Raw genomic sequence first — 10,856 nt, 5'->3', positions numbered from 1 at the left:
GTTTGATTACGCAAGCATGACATTATTTGAATAGGAGTTATGTACACGTATAACATCGACCGGATTGCTTGCGTACTATATAGACTAAGCTCTTTAATGATAAAGTAGAAAGGTAGATCCGTGTTCGATTGATACCTATGACTAATGCTGCGTAGCTGGAAAGCAGGCCGCAACGCACCAGTAACCGCTCACATCACAAGGTCAAAGTACGCTGAGCGGTCGCACAGGTCTCCGTTTTATTAGACGGCATATTTAAAGAAGCCTACTTTTATTATCAACTAATGGCTTCTCCAAAAATATTTAGATTGGAAGAAATTAAAGAACACAATAACGGCAAGTCTGCTTGGCTGATCATACATGACAAAGTGTATGATGTCACCAAATTTTTAGACGAGGTAAGATGCAAAATTATATTTAATACCAAATATTTTCTTATTTCCAAATGATTGCCGACTCGTTATTAACATTTCAAATTGGAGGTTTTTGTATTTGTTCGTGAATTGGAATTGATGAATTCTTATTACATTCACGGAGTTGTATGTCGGAAATCTCGGAAATGAACATTCGATAGTGATAACTTTCTAGAATCTAGATTATTTATGTTCAACTCGTTCGTGCAGTATATGTTCGTTTTCTATATCGATAGAGTATCCAAAATTAGTGGCAAGCAAAAGTTTGTGAAAACAAACGGACAGGTTCTTATTTCGGCAATTTCTGTGTAGTACATTGATTCAGGAATTCTGTCGCTCGTTAGTACTACTTTGGTAGAAGTTATAAATTTTTGTTGGTTGGCTCTAAAGTTTTGTCGCATTGCAAGACATATCACACCTTCAAAACCGCATCGAATATTCAATATGTACTAATTTTGATTGTTATAATAGCATATAAGCACGTGCTAGGCTTCATCAGCTACAGCTGATCGAATCTAAGGATTCGATCTACTGTACTTATGAACTTGAACTATATATACATGTATGTATATATATATATATTATGCAGTGAAATTGGCTACAAACTTCGAATAGCCATTTATAACAACCCAGTCTGCTGCAGCAGCATCAAATAATGAAATGAACTGTCATTTTTATACTTGTACTAAATACAGTAACTTTAAATTTAAAATGCGAGCATACTGGCAAAACCCTAGTCAAACAAATTTAATACAGTTTGAGATGTGTTTTCTTGGATTCAAATATGATTCTCTAACTACATACCCTTTCACTAATCTAATAAATCTGGTAGGCTAATAGTCTAATAAATCTATATCTAATAGTTTAGCTGAAATCATTTTCATGATGGCAATATGCAGTGTGTAGAGTGAATATCTGGGCATTTTATTGACTCATTCTTTGCTTTTACAGTCACTAATATGGTCATACGACAAGTTTATCCTTTCTGGCAGTTATTTACATGTTAATTTATTGTTACAATTTTGTACTTCAAATTTTTTCGCCATAACTACAACAACAAAACAAGGTTGTTTTAACAGTTAATTGATTTATAAATTTTTTATCTTTATCGGGGCATTCTGGTGTGTTAATTAAAGGTAAAAGGCACTTTGGTGTTAACATTGTTTTTATAAGCTTCTCGTGATGACTGGAAACGAGTGAAACAAGTTCGACAGTTGGAAGCGAGGTTGAGTGCTTAACTTATTTCAAAATAGCCTAAATGACTGATGCGATTGAAAAAATACAATTATCAAGACTGTTGGTTGCGCATTCTTCACTTATAGTAATTATCTGATCAGTAAGACAAAGCCACTACTTGGAATTACCTGGACTGAGAAAGTGTTACTAAGGCTAATAGATTACTTTAGGCTCAAACCAACTAAATCTAAAAACGTCTTGTAAGAAGCACAACACTGCATATGTGTCAAATTTTAGTCCTTGGCTTTAAATATTTTCATTTTCTTCTAAAGTAGTAGTATAATTTGGTGTTTATACACTCCTTGACATTTCATCATTAGACAGTGAAGTATTGTAGATGCGTTTGTAAATCAATAATGCTATTGAGGCACAATTTAACAAGTTGCAATCTTGGAGGATGTGGTTGTAGATATGCCATTTTTATGGTTCAGTTGTTGACAGGTTGTAAACCTTCGGCTTACTATGTGGTACTTGTTGCCCACATTTTATTACAAAAGTAATTTTCACAATGTCGGTTTAATTTGTGTCTTTAGAAACTGGGGTTTTTAAAAGTTTATAATTAAATATTGTTAGCTGGCAATTGGATCACAAAAATTTGTTTCCTGTATAAACGAATTGAAATTCAGTAATAATGGATAAAGAGCTTTAAAAAAACAAACCAAATTTTTTTCCAAAATCAGCTTTCTAAAGTCGGTCATCATTTTTTTATAAAACTTAAACAAGAAACATTGTGTTTCTAACTTATTTGTCTCATTATATATATTCATAGTAACATAAATTATAATGAATGATTATTATTTAATACACACGTAATGAGTGTTTGGTCTTGCAAAAATGTATTTCTTTCAACTTTAGCAGGTGTGAAAGGTAAGAATTTATAACTGAAATGGATGTCTGGATTGTTTGTTAAAGAAGGCTAAAAATCATTGTTCATGTTGCTATCCATCCAAGGGATCAAAAAGCTTTATATTCTGCCACCATGTGTTATCGTGATGCCACCTTTTATTTCGATAGATAAAATGAAATTTAAGATTAAATAAAAGAATAAAAACATGGCTATTATCAGCAATTAATCTAAATTGTAGCATCCTGGAGGAGAAGAGGTGCTTCTGGAACAAGCCGGTAAGTTGGTTTAGGTGTAAACTCTGCTCATTCATCAGTGGGTCACCTTTTCTAATACAGAAATCTTGCATTGTCTAAACACTTCAAGCTAGCGTCATTTACACCTGCCTTGCGAGCAACTCATTTACCAAAGGGCAAGCTTACAAGTTCTTATTTCTTTGTTGTACTTGTAATTAGTTTTAAGTCGTGTGCAGTGTATGAAAGCTATATTGTTATGCCTTATACCCATACATTCCTAGGCATCTTTCAATGTAATTATATAACATCGGTGTCATTCAAGCTTTCAGTTTGCTGTGGCATTATATCACTGTTTCCATGATGCAATTAATCCGCTAGATCGCAACATCTGCTAGATGAAAACGTTAAAAATCCGCAAGTCATGTTTCATGCTTGTGCAAGATGGAAACGGCACTTGCGAATGATGCTCATTAAAATGCTGTACAAGCTATTCCATTTCAAACATTTCCACACTACAGTTGTTCCTATTTCAAAAGCGTGCTACCAAGCGAGACAAGAGTGCTCCGCTGTGATCTCTGGCTTTTCAACAAAACGCCCGCATTAACCGCAACACACGTGTCCATTGAAACACCTGATAAACACGGATAGCATGATAACTCAATGTGCACGCGACTCACAATCCCCATAATCTGTAGACTACTATGGAAACATAGGGTTTCTGTTGACCGTTTTGCTAACTGCCCTTGAAATGTCACAGAATTCTGATTTTTACTAATTATGCATCCGTCAGGCATCTCATGTGCTGGATGCAGAAGCCAAAATGTGAACATTTCCAAAGACTTACGTAGTTGCAGTATGCCATTTCTGTGTCTAAATTACGAAGGCCAACTCTGAAATGTATGTTAGTTTATTCAGATAAACATGCGAGTAAATAACCCTTTTCATTTATTCGCTAATATAGGGCAAGATTCCACAGAATCTTTTGAAGATGTCGGACATTCCACAGATGCTAGAGAACTTATGAAGGATTATTACTTGGGAGAATTGCATGAGGTATGCTGAAAGTGAACAATATACGCCTGTGGATAATACAATATGCCTGTGTGAGTGTGTGTGGGATGATTGATTGTGTAACTAAATGAGAGGCAACCACGTGCTCACAGCTAGTTTTCTAGCTAGCATTGCTATTTTCAGTGCCGTTATGGAGTTCATTATATCACAGCTGTGTTTGGTTTTTCTCTTCTGTCCTTGTCAAGATCAGGTTGAGTGATTGATTAAATGCTTCCTGTCTTGTAGGATGATAGAGTCGCGAAGACAACACCAGTGAGTAAACTGTATAGTTTCATCTCCTGTTTGTACCCTAGCTTTACATCTTTCAACTCTCAGTTTTATCAGGTCCCCAAGGAATAGTCAACCCCCTTTAATTAAGTTCTTATAATGGTACTTTGTAATCCTTCGTTTTTTTGTGACGTCATTCTATCGTTGTCCGCCATCTTTGTAGACAACTTTTATTGTTGAAAAAATGAAGCTTCTGCAATTAATTTTTGCGAACGATGCTTTTGTTTGCAATTTTCTTATGATAATATCAAAACAACACCAAAAAATACTATTAAATAAGAGAATGACGATCATTTTCTAGAAATATGGCAGCGTTTTCGCAAACGAACGCATGTGCAAACGGCTTGATGACTTAAAAAAACGATGGATAGTGCTTGTTTTATTGATTCAAAAATTTTTTAATCATGCTGTGTTTGCTAATTAATATTTAAAAGACACCAGTTTTAAAGCTTGTTCTTTAGAATTTTATACTAAAATTGTCATAATTAAAACCATAATGATGCGCAATTCATAAATTCTAAAGACATCTCTTTTAAATCTGAAAGTTTACCAACTCCGTCATATTCAAATTTATTTTTTATAGATTCTGGTGATGCTCAATCGATTTGGTCAATTGAGCACAAAATAGTTGACCAATAAAACTCAATGAAACAGATCATAATGTTCCACTCTAATTATTTTTGCTGAGCCAATCACGTTGAGCATTTCTTATATAATCATCATCTGGCAACTCCAGACAGGATTCAGTTCAAGTTGACAAAAATGTACTGATTTAGGTCATACATAAAACTCAACTTTAAAGTTAACTGGTGTTAATAGGAGCTAGTTTTGGAGTCTTTTTACTGTCTATTCTAAACAGTACACATTGGCCAGTGTCTATATTTAAATTTCTCTGCCTCTTGTGTATTCATAATTCAACTGATTTAAAAGCAGAGCGACCCTGGAGTCATGCGCTATCGATTCAATTATTGTAAATTCCGGCATATAGGTCGAGAATTTGGCGCCAAATTAAAAAAAAATCGCTTTAAACATACACGCGGCGATGTTATTGATGGCATGAGTTCTAGTTATTTAAGATTTGTGGAAGCAATTGCAAGTTTAAATTATATGACTTGTAACTTCTTACTAAGCGCTATATCAATCAAGCAAATGTTCCATTTCTCATGCTTTAACTGTGTAGCACTACGATCCTCTTCTGAAATAATTCATGTTTTTCGTATTTGTTAAATTTGATTTGAACTTGTCCTGGATTAAGCCTGGTGTTTCTCTGACGGGCTCATCTTTCGTTAATTCATGTAACGTATCTACATGTATGTCAGCTAAGCGCAATTCTAGTACAGGAAAAATGGCGCCGTTTACTGTTGAAAAAAATTTCCTTAGTCGCACCCCATCTATGATGCCCACTGAAATATTTAAGTCAAAGAAAAAGGACAATTTTTACAGCTGTTACTTTTTAAAGTGAAGATTTTGGTACTAAACTTAAATCCTGGATTTTATAGTATGCTACAATGTATTTGTATATATCCTTGCTTTGATAACTTCACATGTAAAATAAATATTGTAGCCTCTGAGTACCGCTAATCCTAGCTCATCTCCCCTTTCTAGTGGGTAAGTAATTCATCTGCTTTTGCTCCTGATCGACAGGTTTTCACTGTAACTCACAAGTTTCATGTGGCGTGCAGTATGCTTTTTTCCACCTAGTATAACTTGAATAGTACTTTTGGAACAACGATACTTTTAAGGTGCTAGGTAGGTGTTTGTCCTCCTTTTAATAATGCAGAAAAATTGATAGATTTTTTTTCGAGCGTAGAGGGCTATTTTCAGCACCCTTGTTCTTTTGTGGATGTATATGAAGGCTAGTTTATCGATAAAATATTCTTTGTATATAAGTAACCTAGCAATAAATCATCATATTTTATGCCATCTAAGGTCTTTTTAGCTTTTTATTTTATATGCATGCAAATTGATTCATTGTTAAAAAGCAAAGCCGTTGCCACTGGAAGGCTGGTCTCTTATCTATCAATGGCATTAATCGTTTGATCTGGTAAGGAAAAAAAGCTTTTCACACACAAGATTATGGTTTAGTAGTTGTATCAATCATAGAAGTGTGAAGTCATAATACTGCAACTTAAAATTATGCAAATGAGTTGCTGCAGTAATCTTCTCCTGTTGATATTGAATTTTAGTAGCGCTCAAACTAACCTGTCATTCCGGGATAGGTGGGTTGGGGGTTGTGATATTGTGGCTACGGAACATATAGCTTTGTTGCCTGTACTAAACACTTCTAAAGGATAATCCTATTGGCTGTTGCATAGCTACTTACAATGTACATGTACTTTTCTTGATTTGCTGTGAAGTCTTGTTGGGCCAGGAAAAGGTGAAACACTCTGTCAATACCATGCTGCTAAGCAATGTTTTAGTTGCTTTAAATTTGTCCATGCCTTACTCTGCCGTGTTGTAGGTGCAAAATATGTGGAAATGTGATTACAAGCTCTTAAAAGCTCAAAAACGAAATAAAGAGATTCCAATATCCGCCGTTGTCTTGATGGTTGCGATTAACTGTTCGTTTTTGAGTTTTTAAGAGCTTGTAATCACATTTCTACATATTTGGCACCTACAACAGAGTAAGACATTGTGAACCTTTTGATACCAAATAGCTGTCATGTGAATTTTGTTGCAAGTCAACCTTTAAAGTAAAGCTAAAGTGAATAAACCCTTTTTTATTGATTATTATTTTATTTACTTCGGTCTTTACATATCAGTTAGTTTTTTTCATAGTTTTTGATAATGCGTTTTTTTATTGTTCTGTTTAATCAACTGGTGTTTTATTGATAAGTTATTGAGATATTAGATGAATTACAATACATAAATTAATGCATACAGAGAATTCTTTTAAAAATGTTTCTTTACATGTATGACTGGTTCAAATGGCAGGTAATTTAATAAATAAATTTTTTTGTTTAATTCTTTAAAAACAAGATGCAAACAGTTATTTTTATTAAAGTTTTTTTAGGGTATTAAAAATCTTGAAATGCCTCCGGATTGGTTATGGGAGTTATCTGCACATTTCCACAGAAATCTTAAGATCAAATTACAGTTGAGGCTCTACATGCAGAATTAATTTGTTTTAATGTTTTTTTCTAATAAAACATATAAATTTTTTTTGTGCAATCCAATAACTTTCTAACTGTTGATAATGTTGACCTTTGATACTGGAAAGTTTCTGCTCAAATACAGAACATATTTGTAGGATAGAGCAAACGTAATTTAAAACTAATTTATGAGCTAATCCATAGAATTATTCTGATAAACTAGTATAACAGTTGATGAATAGACATCCATCAAAGCTACTTGCTGTTTGTCTTTTGATACTTGAAGGCAATGAACATCACCAACTTGCTTCTAGGCTACTAAAATTAACAATGAGTTGTCCAAGTTGATGAATGACAGCTAGAACTAGGTGAAGGCTTGGTTATACCGCATTTTGGTGAAACAATCTGTTACCTCCTGTTGTTAAGCAGTTTTATATAACATTTCTGAATTTCAATCCATCTGAAGCGTTGGCTTTCTTATAACTGGCTAAAAGGCGTATTTGGTGATAGCTCAAAGAACAACTACTGTTCTCACCAGTCATTTAGTAACGTGTAAAAGAAATTCCGCATTGTTGTTTAAAACACCTGGCCCATTAACTTGTTGCGTTCAAACCTTACATGAAGAACGATCATGCAAAGTCTGATTGCTGAATCTTTCAGTTATCCTATTGAATAAAGCTAAATCATTTTCAAGTCAAGAAAAAACTTTCTTCACTTGCATAACCTTTGATCATTTCTAATTATCTCTCTTTCAATGTGTTTGTAAACCTTTACAAAGTGAAACATTTTAGCTATGCGGAGGCATATTTCCATTAAACGTTAGGTGTGCCTGCGCAAATGTATTGCTGATATGTTTTTCACATACGCTAGCAAAATATTTTTACTCCAGATATAGATCGGTTAAACCATTTTAGAGCTCGCTCTAGGATTTTATAATCACCGCAATTTGTTATATATGTCATCAAATGACTAGTCGAGACTAGTTGTTATTGAGCTATAAGTGAACGTTAATGTATATTTTAGCTAGTTACAAGAAAACTGTACTTCAAGTACTTGAATTTTGTTTATAATTCAATTTTTGGAGTTTTTTTGTGATTCTACGATTGCTTGACAATACGATGCTAACAAATGTTTCATCTAAAAATAGCCTCACAGGACTTTGAAAGCCTTGCTATAGGTGTGCAGTCAGCTTTTCCATATCTTATTGCAAAACTCGGTCACAACTCTATTGCATATGTCTATTGCTGTAGCTGTGGGTTGTGTCCTCATCCTAATGGTCAGGTTGACTCTGGGTATGCTGCTGCAATAGCACTCCTCTCTGTTGTTGGTCGTCTCAAGACACACACCTTTGTTATTCACACACTTGTATGAAAGTTGTCCGTCTGACCACCAATTTCTCTCATAACCCATCTGTACTGCTAAAACATGGAAGCTTCTTTGGCTGTCTCAGCAGCAATGTTATATTGAATAATCATTGCTCAGACAGATTCATGTTTTTCCGTTTTGTTCTCATACAATGGTTTCTTTGTGGTCCTGTTGAAACATAAAGATGTTCAGTATTGTGCAGTCATCGTTTGGCTTCCTCTTTAGTGATTCAGTGTATTTAAGGCCAGGCCTGTGAGATCATCAAGGCCTGTGAGATTGTATCAAATTTATAATGGGGCATGTGTCCGCGTCAAGAAAGCTGGCAGAGGTAGTTTCCCCATCTAGCTTTCATATAATAAGTTACATCTATTGTTTGGATTGTGTAATATGCGACAACCTAGTCTGTGTTCTGTCAACTTAACTTTTTCAGAATAATATATTTTGTCCTGTAAGCGTAGCTTATACCAATTCATATTATTCGTGACTGGTACTGAAGGTTTTTAAGGTCAAACGCTTAGGCCATTCCCAATCATCACTAGTTTCCCATTCCAAAGTTTAGTGAGTCTGTTTGTTAAAAGTATCCTTGAGATGGGCAATATTTTAATATCGCTCCAAGGCTGACTGAAAAAGCTTTTGTTTCCAGTTCCTCACATCGCTTGCTTCAGCTTGTTTGTTTCGGTATGGGCAGGTGATTTTATTGCTACTAACAAGATGATGAACTTTTGGACACATGATTGGTGTCTTTTTGGTATCTCTTGTTAGGTTAATGAGTATTCTTTTCTATTGACAGAGAGCAGTGGAGTTGTGTAATTATATAGACCTTCACAAACTACCCGCATTAGTAGGTACTGATTAGCACAAAATATCTCTCATTGTATTAACCTTTCTCCTGCTTCCTTCCTCGCTTTTCTTTCCTCATAAAAGTCTTCAACTTCCTTCTAGCAGTCTGTCTATGCACTACATGTCATTTTTATATATTAGCCACTATCCATGATCAATATTTGATCAATCTTCTAAATGATTGATCTTGGTGAAATGGTACGTTGCGATGTTTCTATTGGTCCATAACACTTTTTTATTCAATTCATGACATTCATCCAAAACATCGGAGTAATCACAGTAGTTGTCATGAAAATGGTGTGTCAAGGTCGGTAGTGACAAAACATGGCTCAGTCTTGTGTGGTTGCAAAAGCATTTGTGACCATTACTGCTAGTTTTTGGTACAATTTGGTCAATTTTCTAGGGCCAATTTGTTTCTCTAAGCAAAATGTTTTTGAAGATTGATCTTTCAAATTGCAATATCTGGTGATCTTTGCTGGCGCGATATTGGTCCATGGCAACATTTTTATTGTTATCTTGTAATGTATATATTGATCAAATCTATGTCATGAACAGTGGCTTTATATTAACTGCATTGCTTATACAGAGAGGTTAATTTCCCTTCCTCCTATATATATATATATATATATGCTTGCTATTCCAACTGTATGCATTTGTAGATCTTGGACCTCCTACCTTTTGCCTCTTGGAATAGCTATCATCATAGCGGTATCTGTTAAACTGTTCACCTCCTCGTCTGCCTAACTCATGCGGAAGATTTTGTAACACAGATCAACAGAAGGCCTGGCTTTTCATACCATTAGATTCAGCCTTTTTTGTATTGTTTATTGATAATCTTTACTTTGTGCCTGTCACATTTACACTAGTCCTTGATATCGTATAAGTGTTGGTCGGTCAATCTTAATACAACAAAACTGACAATGAAGTTCAAATTTGTGCTATTACTGTTGAACAATTGAAGACAATTCTTCATTTGCTAACAGCCATTTTATAGCTACAATGCTAAGTGGAGTTGTAGTCCCCTGACACTGCTGTTATAAATAGCTAGCTCGGAACTAAGCCAGTTCAGGACCATCTCACATTTAAGTGATGTAATTTCAGCTTTGTTTAATAAGTTTTGTGGATAGCTAAGATACACTCAACCTATGTGTATCTGTAAGCCTAATTAGTCCACATTCTACCACGACCATGGACTGTGAATCCAGTGATACTATCAGATTTTTTGTTTCACAACTTGTTCAGTTTCTGGAAACTTGTGTAAATTTCATATCAGTTGTGATTAAATGGTAGACTTTTAGCAGATTGAAAATCTATGCTAATGCAAATTAAAAACATTACATCTTGACAACAAAATAAAAAAGACATATCGCCAGATATGAGCTCAGAGGAACTAGCCCCATTATCTTATATGACAACAGGAATGCTATATAATCGATTACACATTCTTGGGCGCACTTAAGCTCCCTGATGTGATACTACAGGTAACAAGATTTAA

General features: G+C 34.6%; 1 protein-coding gene across 3 annotated transcripts; it reads left to right on the top strand.

Annotated features, from left to right (window-relative positions):
• The first annotated feature begins 177 nt into the window (after window positions 1–177).
• On the top strand, window positions 178–10,745 carry LOC137408499 (cytochrome b5-like). Of its 3 annotated transcripts, none has more exons than XM_068095064.1 (7): window positions 178–395; window positions 2,732–2,768; window positions 3,688–3,779; window positions 4,023–4,049; window positions 5,629–5,672; window positions 9,312–9,362; window positions 10,021–10,745. In XM_068095064.1, exons 1-6 carry the CDS (start codon window positions 282–284, stop codon window positions 9,337–9,339), a joined length of 342 nt encoding a protein of 113 aa, XP_067951165.1. In that variant the 5' UTR covers window positions 178–281; the 3' UTR covers window positions 9,340–9,362; window positions 10,021–10,745. The 3 variants fall into 3 exon arrangements, with proteins under 3 accessions (XP_067951165.1, XP_067951157.1, XP_067951148.1); XM_068095056.1 differs by having other exon boundaries at window positions 9,312–9,366; XM_068095047.1 differs by lacking the exon at window positions 9,312–9,362 and having other exon boundaries at window positions 181–395.
• The last annotated feature ends 111 nt before the right edge of the window (window positions 10,746–10,856 follow it).

Source organism: Watersipora subatra, chromosome 1, assembly GCF_963576615.1.
Source record: "Watersipora subatra chromosome 1, tzWatSuba1.1, whole genome shotgun sequence".
In the NCBI taxonomy this organism is placed as follows: domain Eukaryota; kingdom Metazoa; phylum Bryozoa; class Gymnolaemata; order Cheilostomatida; family Watersiporidae; genus Watersipora; species Watersipora subatra.
The sequence above is the reverse complement of the archived record's forward strand: the minus strand, read 5'-3'. Positions and strand labels throughout refer to the sequence as shown.

Excerpts from the sequence above, each read along its gene's own strand:
- LOC137408499 (XM_068095047.1), top strand. The coding sequence starts at position 282 with ATGGCTTCTCCAAAAATATTTAGATTGGAAGAAATTAAAGAACACAAT. Across the intron at positions 2,769-3,687 it reads GGTGCTTCTGGAACAAGCCG|GGCAAGATTCCACAGAATCT; the intron begins GTAAGTTGGTTT and ends TCGCTAATATAG. Across the intron at positions 4,050-5,628 it reads GAGTCGCGAAGACAACACCA|CCTCTGAGTACCGCTAATCC; the intron begins GTGAGTAAACTG and ends TAAATATTGTAG.